The 16,266-nt window shown below is 37.4% G+C and overlaps 1 protein-coding gene across 6 annotated transcripts in view; it reads left to right on the top strand.

Annotated features, from left to right (window-relative positions):
* Nucleotides 1-16,266, top strand: part of Rad51c (RAD51 paralog C) — a 125,032-nt gene that overhangs the window by 7,782 nt on the left and 100,984 nt on the right. For all 6 annotated transcript variants that reach the window (XR_001235967.1, XM_005393997.2, XM_013519223.1 and 3 more), the window contains exons 5-7: nucleotides 887-1,018; nucleotides 6,157-6,223; nucleotides 7,311-7,371. Coding sequence is in view for 5 of the 6 variants with exons in the window: in XM_005393997.2 (XP_005394054.1) it covers nucleotides 887-1,018; nucleotides 6,157-6,223; nucleotides 7,311-7,371 (260 nt within the window). In the remaining variant the exon portion in view is untranslated. The remainder of the gene's footprint in view (nucleotides 1-886; nucleotides 1,019-6,156; nucleotides 6,224-7,310; nucleotides 7,372-16,266) is intronic.

The following is a 16,266-nucleotide window of genomic DNA, read 5'->3' as shown; positions in this document are numbered from 1 at the left end:
ACGGTTACCAAGATACTGCTTCAGGAAACCCTTTTCAAGTTAACCTTTACCATGTAGGAAAAAAATTAGCCTTACAGTTTTTTGTAATAAAAAAAAATTTTTTTTATGGTGTATATGCTAAACAAGTACTTGTTGAGTGAGCAACATCTCCATGCCATGAAAAAGCTTTTAATGTCAATTTCACTAATAATTATAAAATGTCATAAAAATGTTTATTATCTGCAGGTAAACCTTCTTGGTTGGAATTCAAGACAAACCTTATTGTGAGTTTTTTATTATAATTGTTTCTGTGATGACTGCTTGCCCTATGATACACTTGAAATTAAGGGAGAACAGTAAAACCCCAAATTAATTTTTTGAAGATACTGTAGTTTAATATTTGAAAGGATTTTTGTTTTTCAATTTTTTTGAGATGGAATATCAATATGTTGTGCAGGCTAGTATTGAACTTGTGGATTTAAATGGTCCTTCTACCTCAGTTTTCCAAATAGCTGGAACCACAGGCATGGGCCACCATACAAGGCTTATGCTTTGTTGATAAATTGTCAAGTGAGAGTACATTTCATTTCATTTTATTGAGAGAGGGTCTCAGTATGTTGCATGCACTGGCCTTAAAGTCACAGTACTCCTGCTTTAGCTTCTCCAGTAGTTGGGATTACAGGCGTGTGTCTCCATACCCAGCTTTACATTTTAATGTTTAATGAGTGCTATACAAACCATTGGCTAAATCAACTAATAACTCTCCAACAGAAAGCCTTTCTTTTTAGAGTTGGAAATAAAGCCTTGGATTTTAAGGTTTGTTTCTGTAATGGAATGTGTTATTTGAATGCCATTTTGATTCTTTTATTTTTAATACCAAACCTATTATTATCTCTTCTATATTTAGGTTCGATTAGTGATAGTAGATGGCATTGCTTTTCCTTTTCGTCATGACCTTGACGACCTATCCCTTCGTACTCGGTTGCTAAATGGCTTGGCACAGCAAATGATCAGCCTTGCAAATCATCACAGATTAGCTGTAAGTATTACAAGAATTACAAGGTCAAGAGAATTTTATAATAAAGTTAAGAGTATATAATATAAATTTCCATGTCTAGAAGTTGCAAAATACTTTTTTGCCTGGCTAAAAGGAAATACTAGATACACTTTTGAAGTTAATTTTGTTTTGGATTGGTTTCTACAAAGAATTCTAGTCAGAAGAACATCATTTTTCCTTCAAATTAGCAAGCATAATACATGTCATTTTCAAAAATGGACTTTGGGTGCTGGGGATTTAGCTCAGCGGCACAGTGCCTGCCTGGCAACTGAGAGGTCATGAGTGTGATTCCTGGTACCAGTTTTAAAGAAAAAACGCCCCCCCCAAAAAAATTTTAAAAATGGACCTTGATAAAGAGATGTATATTTGGAAATTGGAGTGCTTTCTTTGTTTAAATATATTGGATGTTTTTCAGGTCCTCATTTTTTCTTTATTGAGTTTTTGATCATTACATAGTATATAGGCACAGACTCAGAAAAATTATCTAATTAGACAACCTAGATATTCTGAGATATAGCCAACTTTTCTAGATTTGAAATGTAAGGAAACAAATAGAAGTACAGAAGTGAAGAGATAACAATGAAGTAGGCCAGGCTAGGTGGGATTACATGTGTGTAATCCCAGCACTTGGGAGGCTGAGGCAGGAGGATTGCCTTGAGTTTAAGGCCAGGCTGGGCTACATAATGAGTTCAAAATCAGCCTGCACTACATTTGAGACCCTGTCTCAAAAAAATTTTTTTTTTTTTTTGGTTTTTCTCCAGTACCAGGAACCGAACTCACGACCTTGCGCTTGCCAGGCAGGCGCTTTGCCGCTGAGCTAAATCCCCAGCCCCTCAAAAATTTTTTTAAAATAAATAAATATGTATATCCCTCTATGAAATTTAAAACACATATTTTAAGGTTTTAGATTTTTCTATATTCTGAAAAGCATAGTATTCTGTTTAAATTATTTCTTGCCATTAATTGTAACTTAATACTGCTAATATCACTATCAATGAAGATCCCCCAGTAGAGGGCACTCAAGACTAATGGGTTGTATAGTTTCTTAGTTTTGCTTTTTTGGGAGGATTTTTTTGTTGTTGTTTTTGGCAGTATAGTAATGGGCATTGGACCTAAGGCTGCATCCCACAGCCTTTTCTGGTTTTTGACACAATGTCTTGCTAAATTGCCCTGGCTGAGCTTTAGCTTGCAATCTTCCTGCCTCTGGCTCCCAGAATGCTAGATTGATTACTGATGTGTACCACCACACCTGGTGTTAGGTTTTCAACAGAAATAATTTTATCTTTCCCAGTTAAAAAAGTAGTCTAGGGGGCTGAGGATTTAGCTCAGTGGCACAGCGCCTGCCTGGCAAGCACAAGGTTGTGAGTTCGATTCCCGGTACCGGAAAAAAAACCAAAAAAGCAAAAAAAAAAAAGTAGTCTAGCTAGAAGCTGGGTGTGGTGGCATGTGTCTATAATCCTAGCATTCAGTGGCAGAGGCAGAGTATGGGTGTACATTTGAACCCAGCTTGGGCTACATAGTAAGTTTAAGTCCAGCCAGAATTACATAGGAAGACTATCTCAAAGAACAAAACAAAAGTACTCCAACTGGATGCAGTGGTGCACACCTGTAATCCTAATGTTCAGGGATGCTGAGCCAGGAAATGGGATGTTTGAGGCCAGCCTATAATAGTCAGTTCAAGCCCAGCCTCTTCTACACAGAAAGACCCTCTCTGGAGGAAAAAAAACTACTTGAAAAATACGAACAAAAATTCATCCAAATGATAATATCAAATGCCACAATGTTTATGAAATGGTGTAAATATGTATTACTGACGCTGGGCACAGTGGCACATCCCTGTTACCACAGCTACTTAGGAGACTAAGTCAGGATGGCAAGTTCAAGGCAAGCCTGCGAAATTTAGCAAGACCCTATCTCAAAAAATCAAGTGGGGTGTAGTGACACACACCTGTAATCCCAGTGCTCTGGGAGGCTGAGGCAAAAAGATGGCAAGTTCTAAAGCAATTTAGCGACTTAGTGAGACCTTGTCTCAAAACATAAAGGGATGTCGATATAGCTCAGTCCTCAGGTCCTGTGTTCACTCCCCAGTTCTTCAAAACAAACAAAAATAAGTGTCTGTAAAAATTAAAAATGCTGAGAAGCCAGGAGTGGTGGCTCATGCCTGTAATCCTAGCACTCGGAATGCTGAAGCAGGAGTTGCAGGCCACCCTAGATTACATAGTTCAAGGCTGGGATGAACTACATAGCAAGACCCTGTCTCAAGAAAAGAAAAGAACTTCTGAAACCATCAAAATATAAACAGTGTTTTGAGGGACAGGATTTTTGTATAGTTGGGGACATTTCTTAGATTATAAATTGTTTACTTCATTTTCTTATCAGTTAGCATGTATACCTTTTAATAATAAATATATTTTACAAATTTAAGCATGCTTTTTGTAGAAAAACAGTTTTAAAAAAAATATATAGAAAGTGATTATGTGTTACTCAGGGACTATATATACTATGTATATACAAAGTACTTTTTAGAAAATGAGTATTATGGATGCTGTTATTGCAAAACTATTTTTTTACTTAATACAGTATATTGGTATATTGTGAGCACCTTCCCTCGCACATTACTTACCATAACAGCTTTTGTGGTACTGGGAACTGAACCCAGGGCCTTTGCACTGAGTTATATCCCAGTCCTTTAAATTATTTTGAGACAACTTCTCACCACGTTGCTCAGGCTAGGCAGGAACTTGCCATTCTCTCACCTCAGCCGCCCAAAATGTTGAGGTTACAGGTATGAGCCACTGTGCCTATCAACTGAAGTGTTTTTAAAGTGCTGCAGTTCATAATTTCAAAGTGATTATTAGTTTAGTATTTTAAAAACTTGCGAAGCTTCTTTAGAAGCTCAGAGTAATCATATAGTCATTTCCATTTATTTCTATCATGGTAAACCCCAAATTTTATACAAATACTGCGATACAGTAGTTACTTTATAAGTTTGCTATGCGTGGAAAGTCTAATTTTAGCATGTTGAACAACCGGTTAGCTGTACTTTTACTTACATTTTCTTGAAGATATACTCTGCACTAGCACTGTCTAATTGAACTTCTGGAAAGAGAAATGTACAGTGCAGTTCTGTAGCTGTATGGCTTTTATTGACACTTTCATTGAAAAAAAAATTTGTTTAGTAGTGCATGTTTGCAATACATAGTGAACACATTCACAAATACACGTAACACATCTCGATCTGCTCCGCCTGGCTTTTGAACACTTGAAATATGGCTGATGCAACTGAGTAAATCTCTAGTTTTAACTTTAAAAAACTACATCTGGCTAATTAATGGCCATGGAATTAGACAGAGCACCTCTACACAAAAAATGTCAGCATCAGTACGTATCCCAGTTACTAGAGTTTCAGCCGTTGGGAGTATGTACAGTAAAAGGTATTACGCAGCATGTTGGGAATGCCAGTTAGTCATACCGTTTCAGTTAATTACCAATTTAAATTTCTGCTTAGTTTGTTCTAAGATGTCTGCTGTGAGGTAACAAAGGAAGAAGGTGCTATGGCACTTAAGGACTGAGGACTAAAGAAAATTCCTGTCATCCGTTTGGTATCTGATTGAGATCTACATGGACCCCCAGCTCCTTTGTAGCTCAGCAGAATTTTTAGGTTGTTACCAGGCAGTGGAAACAACCAAACAGCCTTTTCTTTCTCGGTTTTCTTATGGAACTAATGATTTGTTTTTCAGGTATACAACTTCTTCCTTTTATTGTGTTTCAAACTTTTTTAAAAAATCATTTTCAATTTGTAATTGAAACTGTCTTTCTGGAGAGAAGATCTGTATTGGGAGAATATTTAAAATAACCATTTCTGGGGCTGGGGATTTAGCTCAGCGGCACAGCACCTGCCTGGCAAGCGTGAGGTCATGAGTTCAATTCCAGGTACCAGAAAATAAATAAATAAATAAAATAACCATTCCTGGAGAATTCTGGATAAGAAGATGTCAGATAATTTGACTTACTAAATTAGCCTTAAGCACTTTTGTTTACTCTGATTTTAAAATTGCTGTCAGGGCTGAGGGTTTTGTTCAGTAGTAAAGTATGTGTTGGCATGCGAGTCTATGGGTTTAATCATGGCACCAAAACAAAAAAAAATTCTGTGTGTCTAAACAGGGAATTTTTTGTATAGGTCTCTATTCCATCTTCAAAACAAAACTCTGATTTAGTCTAAGCTTGTGAATTTTCTTGTGTAAAACTGAGATAATAAAGTATTTCACTCACAGAATAATTGTGAAAGTTAGATAAGATAATGAAAGCAAATTGTACTTAATAGTTTCTGGCATGTATTAAGTGGTAATAAGTGTTCATCACCACTACTGACGTTGTTGCTTGTGTTTTGGTTGTTTCTGTTGGCTTGTACAAAACTTGAACTCTATTTATTTGATTTTACGAGACAAGGTCTTATTGTGTATTCCAGGCCAGCCTTGAACTTCCTGGGGTAGCCCAGGCTGGCCTTGAACTTGGTGGTCCTCCTGCCTCAGTCCCACAAAACTTCAGTTATAAAAGAGAAATTTTTCCAGTGCATCTGGTTAAGAAGTTTTTATTCTTTAGACCTTTATGTATTGCTTGATATATTTTATTCTTTTTAGAATAAACATTTGTTTTCATCGTGTTTTATGAACAGTACAATCATGTGTTCAGATAATTACTTTTTATGAGCAATTTTCTTTTTCAGCACTAGGGATTGAACCTGGGGACTTTACACTAAGCTAAATCCTCAGCGGGCTGGGGATATAGCTCAGGGGCATAAGCGCCTGCCTAGCAAGCACAAGGTCCTGACTTTGATTCCCAGTACCAAAAGAAAAAAGAAAATCCTCAGCTGTTTTGTTTTAATTTTGAGAAAAGGTCTTGCTAAGTTGCCCAAGCTGGGCTTGAATTATCCTCCTCCTTTAGCTTCCCTGAGTGCTGGGATTATAGATATGTGCTGTCTTGCTTGGTTTATTTTTAAAAATAATCACAAAAATATTTTAAAGTGTATTTTAGTAGTTGTATCTAGAATAATAAAATCACAGGACTATTTATTTGATAAATTGGTAGAGACTCACATTTCTTATATTTTGCTTTTGCAGGTAATTTTAACCAACCAAATGACAACAAAGATAGATAAAAATCAGGCTTTGCTAGTTCCTGCTTTAGGTAAGTAAATTAATGAGATAAACGTTTTAAATTTATTCCTACCTTTCCATGTGATGCTAGTTGAATATTATAAGCTCCATGAAAATAAAATCTGTGTTGTTGCATTCACTTTATATATCTTACCATCCAGCACAATGCCCTATAATACTGAATGGTTCTTTGACTTTTTAAACCAACATTTATTAAATATCCACTGTCTGTCAGCTATTATGTCAGCCACTTGAAATAAAAACATTTGGAAAAAGATTTGCTGTCAAAACCTCAGGTTGGGGTTGGGTATATAGCTTAGTAGATGAGCACTTGCCTAATGTGTGAGCAGTCCTGGATTCTATCCCTAGGACTGTGAAAAAACAAAAACAAAACAAAGAAACAACGTCACAGTCTTAGAAAGATGAATTCACTTATATACAAATCATATTATAGCAAAGAGCCTCATAAGACTGTTCCTAATCTCAGTCATGATTTTGTTAAAACACCCTGGTTCTAGATTTATTTCCACTAAAGTCTATAAGCATATTCTGTTTGGCAGGCATAGTGGCGATGTGCACCTGTAATCACAGCTACTTGGAAGGCTGAGGTAGAAGGATCACTGAGCCCAGGAGTTTCAGGCCAATGTGGGCAACATATTAAAAATTTTAAAAGAATATTCTGTTGAAGTTCTTACTTCTGGGGCTCAGAAATACGTTAGCAGGCCAAATGATGTGGAAGATTGATAAATATATTAACAGAAATCAGAAAGTTCTCAAAAGCAAAAGCAAATAGAGGATAATGATTTGTACTATTTCTTTCTGTAGATAAACTGTTTATCTTAGGATGTTACTTATGTTCCAATTTTTTGAAACTAGGTACAGTATATTCTTTTTTTTTGACGCACTTCTAAATTGCACAGTGTGGCTTTAAATCTGTGGTCCTCCTGCCTTAGTCTCCCAAGTACCTGGGGTTATCCTCATGCACCACTGGGCCCAGTTCCAACTATATTCTTGTTATGTTAAATTTAGTAAAGTACTACTGTTTGGTCAGAGGCATTCTAAGCAGCTTACAACCTAGTCAGTAAGGGAAGATACCATTATCATGTTCTTTTTTTCAGGGGAGACTTGGGGTCATGCTGCTACAATTAGGCTGATTTTTCACTGGGACCAAAAACAAAGGTCAGTATAGAAACAAGCTAGTAATTCAGAATATTAGAATAGTTATACTGAATGCTTAACAGTTTCTTAGTCCTCAAGAAAAGATTTACAGTGACCCACGAACTAATGCTTTTGTTGCCTTGTCAATCACGTAGAGCAAACATAGAGACGTGTTGTTATATTGTTCATTTAGCTACATAGGGAATTCTTTGGAATATTTAAATGATGGGGTACACATACCTGAAACAAGTAGGTAGCTAAGGACTGCCGCCCTCTTAAACCCTTTCAAATCATTTGTTAGCCATGCACAAGGAGGTGGTACTCTGTGTTCCTGGAAGGGATTGAAAGAATAAAATCAGGACAAAAGGAAAACTTTTGAGGTTAGCTTTAGGACTAATTTATGTGGAAAATGGGATGCTTTTTCTTAGTTGCTTAATATCGTTCTTGTATGAAATTGTGTGTGTTAGTTTTTTCTTTTGTATTTTCCTATCCTGCTTTTATTACCCATTTACTTACCTGCCTTTCAGAAGTGTTGTTCTGTAAAATAAAATGGTGACAGCATGAAACCTTTGCGTTTGTTTTTAAAGCTGTTGAGCAAGTGAATGAGGCAGCTTTCCTTTTCTTTAAAAGAGGCCATTGAATGCTGTGAAGTCTTTCAGTTGTACTTCAAAAAAAGGTCAGATTCATGCCAGCCTTTCTGGTGCGTGATTAATCTGCATAACCTAGAGAACATAATTTGGAAATGCCCTAATAAAGGAGGCAACTGAGGCAGTATATGGGTATAGCTGGAATAAAGAGTCGCCTAAATACATTTTGAACCTAGTTGGTGATATTTTTTTTGTCTGCATTTGTTTGTTCTGCAAACTAAAAACAAATCATGCACTCTTGATAAATTAGGTTTTACTGACCTAAGCTCCTAGGAAAACATGATATTTCTCCACACGTTTTGCAATTAATTTATGTAGTTTGTGCCTCTTTAAAGATGATCCAGCCAAGTGTGTTGGCACATGACTGTAATCCTTGTACTCTTGGAGGGTGAGGCAAGAGGCTTCCAAGTTCAATTCCAGACTCAACTACATCGCCAGCCTTCTTTTTTGGTTTCTGTCCTTTTTTTTTCTTCTTTCTTTTTTTTTCTTGATACAGGGCCTTACTATGTAGTTCAGGCTGGCCTTGAACTCACTGTGTATCTCAGGCTGGCCTCTAATTTGAGGTAATTCTCCTGCCTCAGCCTCCTGAGTTACAGGTATGTGCCACCACACCTGGCTTGGTTTTTATTTTGAGACAAGGTCTCACTAAGTTGCCTAGGCTGGCCTCCATTTTAGATTCTTCTGCCTTGGCCTCCTAAATAGCTGGGATTATAGGCATGGACCACCAGCCTGGTTTATATAATTTTTGTTGTTGTTTGGGTTTGTTTGTTTAGGATTGAACTATATAGTTCAGCTAGCCAGTGAGCTCACTATATAGCCCACGCTGGCCTCAAATTTGAGATCTTCCTGCCTCAGCCTCCTGAGGCTTACAAACGTGTCCTACTATGCCCAGCTACATTGTGTTTTACAATTTCCCTCCTTAATTTTGTAAATAAGTCTCTGTATACAGATTGAGTACCCTTTTCTAAAATACTTGGGACCCGAAGTGCTTTGGATTTTCAGATTTTTTTCATTTGTATATTGAAAATGTGGGAGTGGGACCCAAGTCTAACTACAGAATTCATTTGTTTCATTTATACCTTATATACATAGCCTGAAGGTAGTTTTATGCAAGTTTTTAATACTTTTTTGCATAAAATCAGTTTCCAGGTATGGAATTTTCTGCTTGCAGCATCTTGAAATTTCTAAAAAAAAAAGAGGTTTGCATTTGAATTTTGGATTTTCAGATTCAAGATGCTCAACCTATGCTTGAGCAACAAAGACTTGGTATGAGGTGGCGCACGCCTGTTATAGGTGTGTGCCATCACACCTGGCTGGTAATCCCAGCTCTCGGAAGCCTGAGCAGGAGGAGTGCTGGGAGTTGGAGCTCACCCTAGGCTACATAGTAAAACTCTGTTTTTTTTAAAACAAAACAATGCTGGGCATGGTGGCACATACCTGTAATCCTAGCACTAGGGAGACTGCGGCAGGAGGATCACCATGAGTTCGAGGCCCGCCTCAGCTACATAAGCAAGTTCAAGGCCACTGTGCACTATATAGCAAGACCCTGACTTAAAAACAAAAACAAAAGACTTGGTTATAGTTCTCCAACTCAGCCAAGAGTTTTTGTTTTATTTTGTTTTGTTTTGTGGTACTAAAGATTGGGCCCAGGGCCTTGTACATAGTAAGAAAGTGCTTTACTTCTGACCTACATCCCAGGTTATTTTTAATTATTTTGAGAGTCTTGCTAAATTGTATTGCCAAGCCTCCAACTTTCAGTCTGTCTGCCTCAGCCCTCCAAGTATGTAGCTAGGATTACAGGCCTGTGCCACCTCACCTTGTTACCTGGTTTGAGTTGAGATTTTTTTTTTAACAGTACTGGGGATTGCACCCACAGCCTTCACACTGATCTGCGTTTGCAGCCGCCCCCGCCGCATCCCTTCTTTGAGATAGGATCTCCATAAATTGCCCAGGCTGGCTAGATCTTTTAATCCTCTTGCCTCAGCTTCCCAGAATGGTGGGATTATAGATGTATACTACAGTGCCCTGCTCTGAGATTTTTTTTTTTTAAACATAGTTTCTATTTTTCCAGATTTTGGTTGTCCTGTAATGTATATCCCACTATTTAAATGTTCTTAGGAATTATCCTTGCACTAATAATGCAGTAGTAGTTTACTCTAGGCTTAAATAAGTAAATACTAATAGAACATGTTTAAGTTCTGTCCCTAGTACTGAAGAGAAAGAAGGAAAGAAGGGAAGAAAAAAATTATAGGAGCAATGCAAGATACTTCACCTTTTTATGAACTCATCAGAAGGGAAAATTTGCCTTTGTGAAATTCTAGAAGATAGTATTGCTGACAGACCCATGATGTTAGAAAATTAAGCTTACTTTTTGAGAGTTCAGAATGAATTCAGTTTCTTACAGATCTTTTCCAAGAAATTAGAGGATAGTATAAAACACTGACGTTGACAATAGATACACGTGGGGATAATATACAGTTCTTTAAAATTTTTCCTAAGCCAACCACAGTGGCATACACCTGTAATCTCAGCACTGAGGCAGGAGGATTGCTCTGAGATTGGGGCCATCCTGTGCTACATAGTGAGTTCAAGGCCAGCCTGGAATATAAGCAAGACCCTGTCTCAATAAACAAACAAACTTTTCCTATATCCCAGATACCATTTTAGTGACTGCTTGCCTATGTCAAGTATTTCACTAGGAAGTTTTTTTTTTTTTCTTTTGGTACTGGGAATCGAACTCAGGACCCTGCACTTGCCAGGCAGGTGCTGTGCCACTGAGCTGTAGCCCCGGCCTCTTTACTAGGAAGTTTATGTACAGCGTTTTAGGCAATCTTTTCAGTAATTCATTTTGAATAATCTATATCTTTGATTATTAAAAATTTATTAACTGTCTTTTGTTATCGAAAGCACCATATTTGTAGTTGTTTTTTTTTTTTTTTCCTGGTACCGGGAATTGAACTCCTGACCTTGCACTTGCCAGGCAGGCGCTGTGCCGCTGAGCTAAATCCCCAGCCCCATATTTGTATATATTATTTCATTTTTTAACTCAATGAGGTAGTATTGTCCACACTTTATATCATTTTGCAATAGAATGTTACTTTTCTCCTATAACAGTTTCTAGATGGTAAGTATAGTATTTTATTGATTGCTACCAAATCTGTGTTATCATGGTATCTCCCCTGCCAGGTAAGTATAGCAAATCTGAATATATAGTCCTTATTCTCTTTTATAGATAAAATGCTTTTTCTTGAAATTTATTTTTTCCCATTTATGGATATGTGATAAGGTTTTTGTTTTTATTGTTTTGCAGTACTAAAATGTTAGGCAAAATGCTCTGCCACTGAGCCACAAGCCTAACCCCTTTTTGTATTGTTTTCCATTTTTATTTTGAGATAGTCTCATTGAATTTCCCAGGCTGGCCTTGAACTTGAGATCCTCCTGCCTCAGCCTTCCCATAACTGAGATTATAGGCCTGTGCCACCATACCCATTTTTTTTTTTTTTTTTTTTTTGTCTTTTTGAGACAGGATCTTACTGTGCAGTTCAGGCTGGCCTTGAGCTCACTTTGTAGTCTAGGCCGGCCTCGAACTCGCAACGATCCTCCAGCCTCAGCCTCCCGCACTATACACATCTTAAAATAGTTTTTTTTCAGTTTTGGAAGCCATATGTCTTTAAGTTATTAAATGTGCATGAACTCTTTGTAGGCTAGGGGGAATTGTGCTGTTCTTGGTGTTTGTTCAGTTGCGTGTTTTGGGTTTATGGCACAGGGCTCTGTGCATGCTAAGCACATGTTCCACCACTGAGCTAAAGCTCTAGCCCCAAACTTGCATGAAATTCTACATGCTTTTTACAATTTAGTTTACCTTGAAAGGATAGAAATAGAAATTCATACTGGAGGGAAAATATAAAAATGAACACTTCTCATTTGAGCAGAAATGCTGAAAACCTTGGATATCCAAATTTATATTGAGACTTGAACTTAGATATACTATCATGCTCAATACTTCCCCAGTAACATTTGATTTTTAACCTTTGTTTAATGACGGAATCATATCCCAGTAGTTCTTAAATGCTCTTGTCTGTGTCCTTATATTGTGTGGGCTTTCCTCTAATTTGCATATTCATGATAACATGAGGCCAAGATTGTTCAGAATTACACTGCTCTTTGCCAAGAAGATCTGGTGGTAGAGTGGAGTAATACATCAACACCCCCACACAGTGTCTCCTGTGTGTGCTCAGCGTTAGAGCACAAATTGTGCTTCTGTCTTATTTCTTCCTGACCCAAACTATGTAGTTCAGCCATATGTTAAGCTTCATCTCTGCTGGCGCTATGAGCCGAGTGATTCTTTGGTTTAGTTTCTTATTTAAGAAGGTCTCTTGAGATGCATTCATGATATATAAAAATTTATTAATTAGCTAGACATTTGAGGAAGATTTTCATCTGCAAACTTGATCGATCTACCTTTGACTTTAGGGTTCTTAGCAAATGGCAAATGCTTCTTAAAAGCTTATTCTTTTTAGCTGTGTGTGATGGTGCATACCTGTAATCCCAGCATTTTGGGAGGCTGAGGCAGAGGGATCACAAGATTGAGCCCACCCTGGGCAATCTAGTGAATTAGTGAAAACATATCTCAAAATAAAACATAAAGGGCTGGTTAGGCAGCTCAGCATGTTGGCCCTGGGTTGAATCCCCAGCACCAAAATAGATAATAAATAAGTGCTTAATAATTTTTAATAACTTCCTTAGAAAAGTTAGATGCAATGGATGCCTTTTTGGATATTCTTGTGATATGAGGTAATTCAGATACAGATTTTCCAAGCTAATTTTTGTTTTATTGAATCAAAAAGTGCTTTTATGCTGGGCATGGTGGTACACACTTGTAATCCTAGCACTTGGGAGGCTGAGGCAGGAAGATCATTGTGAGTTTGAGGCCAGCGTAGGCTACATAGTGAGTTCAAGGCCAGCCTGCAGTATGTACCAAGACCCTGACTCAAAAAACATACATAAAACGGTGATTTTCTAAAGCCAGACATACAGCTCAGTGATAGTCTGCTTGCCTGGTAGCATGCAGAGGCCTTGTGATCAATTTCAAACACTGTGAAAAGAAAGCTATCTTTCTAAAAGCCACATTAAAATAACTTTGCCTCTGTTTTTCTTTCGTATTTTTGCATTAAAGATAGAACAGCAGCCTGGCACAAGGGTGTGAGCCTATAATCCCAGCTATTAGGGACAGCTGTGAAACAGGAAGATTTCAATTTCTAGGCTATCCTTGGCAACATAGCAAGAACTCTTTAAAAATAAATAAATAAATAAATAAAGTGCTGGGCATGTAGCTCAGTGGTAGAGTGCTTGCTTAGCATGCACAAGCCCCTAGTTTGATCCCCAGCATCACACACACACACAAAAAGAACAACCCTGAAGCATGTTAAAAATTTTATGCTCTCTAACAAAACTTTTTTTTTGGCTTTTTTGGAGACAGGGTCTTGCTATATAGCTCTGGCTGGCTTTGAGCTCACTATGTAGCCCAGGCTGACCTCAGATTTATAGCCTTTCTTCTGCTTCAGCCTTCTGAGAACACAAGTATTCTTTTTTTTTTTTTTTTTTGGTAGCGGGAATCAAACTGAGGACCTTGCACTTGCCAGGCAGGTACTGTGCCACTGAGCTATATCCCTGGTCCTCACACAAATGTTCTTATATTACATATTACTTAGCAATTATCTTATTACTTAGTAGCATGTGACAGTTTGCATTCTGCTGGGTTTTTTTTTCATTCATTCATTTGTTCAATTACTGATACTGGAGATTGAATTCCGCCTTTACACTGAGGCATATCTGCAGCCCATTTTTGTTTATTTTGGTTTTCTGAGACAGGGTCTTGCTATTTAGTTCAGAATGGCCTCAAACTGGTAGTGATCCTCCTCTCTCAGCCTCTGGAGTGCTGGGATTGCAGGCCTGCGTCACCATGCCCAGCTATCTGCAGCCCATTTTTTATTTTGAGATAGGGTGTCACCAAGTTTCCCAGGCTGAGCTACAATTTAGGATCCTCCAGCCTTCCAGAGTGCTGGGATTACAGCCATGAGCCACCATGCCTGGGGATGGATGCTGCTGTTTTCATCCTGAAGGTACAAAATTAGAAATGTTTTTTGAGTTAGAATCTGCATTTAGTTTAGTTATATCAATTTTTTAAAGTTGCAGTAAAATAGACATACCATAAAACTTTTAACTGTTTTAAATGTACAGTACAATGGCATTAAGTACATTCATCTTGCTGGGTACAGTATGATCATTTTCACCCCATTGCCTGCTGCCTGTAATCCCAGCTACTCAATGACGCTGAGGCAGGAGGATCAAAAGTTCAAGGCCACCCTGGGGAACTTAATGAGACTCTTTCTAAAAATAAAATAAAAGATGAAAAGGGCTGGGGTATAGCTCAGTGGTAGAGCACTTGCCTATTATGTGAAAGGCCTTGGGTTCAATCTCTAGTATTGCAAAAAGAAAGGTGTATTTATATTGTTGCATAACCTTCACCACCATCTATTTCTGTCATTTTCCCTTACTAAAACATTGGAGAATAACTCCTCTCCCCACTCCTGGCAACCACCATCCTAGTTTGTTTCTATGAATTTGATTCCTCACATAACTAGAATCATATAATATTTGTCCTAGGGTGATGTGTTTATTTCATGTAGAATAAGTCTTCAGAGTTCTATGATGTTGTAGCATATGTTACAATTTCCTTCCTTTTTAATGCTGAATAATATTCTGTCATGTTCGTCACATATACAGTACACAACTCCCCCCCACTGTATACAGTACACTTCCTCTATCAGTAGGTTGTTCTTACCTTTTTGACCACTGTCAATAAATTATATCCGTTTTAAAGGAATTTTGAAAGGCACTTTAAAGGTTTCTTGTTTGTTAACATTTGAATATAGTTTATAAGAACCTAGAATCTATTTAACTACTTTCAGTTTTTGGTTTTATGTTATTTATATTACATAGTATATAATAAAATTCCACCTGAACAGACCTTGTCCTATTGTGACAGTGGTTTTTATTCATATAGCCATTTTAAAACAATATGCCTTCCTTCTTTATTTTATTTACTTTTGTTTATTTGGGTTTTTTGAGACAGAGTCCTGCTATTGTAGTTCAGGCTGGCCTTGAACTGACTGTGTAGCCCAGCGAGTCTTCTGTCTCAGCCTCCCAAGTCCTGGGATTACAGTCATACATACACACTACCCTCTTTCCTTCTTTATTTATATGAAAATGTATCCTTCATTTATATTCCAAGATATTATCTTAATATTTCTCTAATAACATAAAATATACAGATACTACAGAAAGATTGAGAAATACATATAAACTTTTACTTTGTAATAACAACTGTTAACTTTTTATTATAGTCTTTGGTGATTTTTCCATACGTGTATATGTATACTTATAAATATGGGATCATACAGTATAATTTTTCTTGTTTTTTTTTTGAGATAGGGTCTCATTATGTAGCCCAGGCTGGCCTTGAATGCAGTATGTAGACCAGATTAGCTTCAAGTTTGAGTTCTCCCTGCCCAGCCTCCTCATTGCTGGGATTATAGATGTGTGCCACATATCTGACCAGTGTAATTTTTATTTCATATATTAGCACAAGTAATACCTCACTGCATAGAAAAAAAAATCTCTCTATATATATATAAAATTTTTTTTAGGGCTTTTTTTTTTTAGTACTGGGACTTGAACTCAGGACATTGCACTTGCCAGGCAGGTGCTTGTGCCACTGAGCTATATCCCAGACCCTGTTTTAGTTTTTTGAGACAGAGTCTTGATATGTAGTTCACTATTGCAGGCTGGCCTCAAACTTGCAGCGATCTTCCTCTCTCACCCTTCTAAGTACTAGGATCATAGGCATGCATCACCAAGCCTGGCTAAAATACTTTTTTGAAGCTGCACACACCTGCAGCCCCAGCACTCTGGAAGGCTGAGACAGGAGGATTGCAAATTCATGCCCAGCCAGCAATGACTTAGCAAGATCCTATCTAAAAAAATTTATTAGAATCAATCATTGCAGTTTTGATTGCTTTAGAATTTAACTTTATATATATAAACAACTGTTGTTACTATTTGTAAGAATTATGTGCATGTATAACAGATATTGTTTATGGGGAGGGGTTTTGGTTTGGGTTTTTTCTTTTTTTTGAGAAAAGGTTTCAGTGTATTCCAGGCTGGCCTTGACCTGGCTGTGTAGTACAGGCTAGCCCTGAACTCATGG

The sequence above is a fragment of the Chinchilla lanigera genome, unplaced genomic scaffold, assembly GCF_000276665.1.
Source record: "Chinchilla lanigera isolate Chin_1 unplaced genomic scaffold, ChiLan1.0 scaffold00050, whole genome shotgun sequence".
Taxonomy (NCBI): Eukaryota; Metazoa; Chordata; class Mammalia; order Rodentia; family Chinchillidae; genus Chinchilla; species Chinchilla lanigera.
This window is presented reverse-complemented; position numbering and strand designations above follow the sequence as displayed.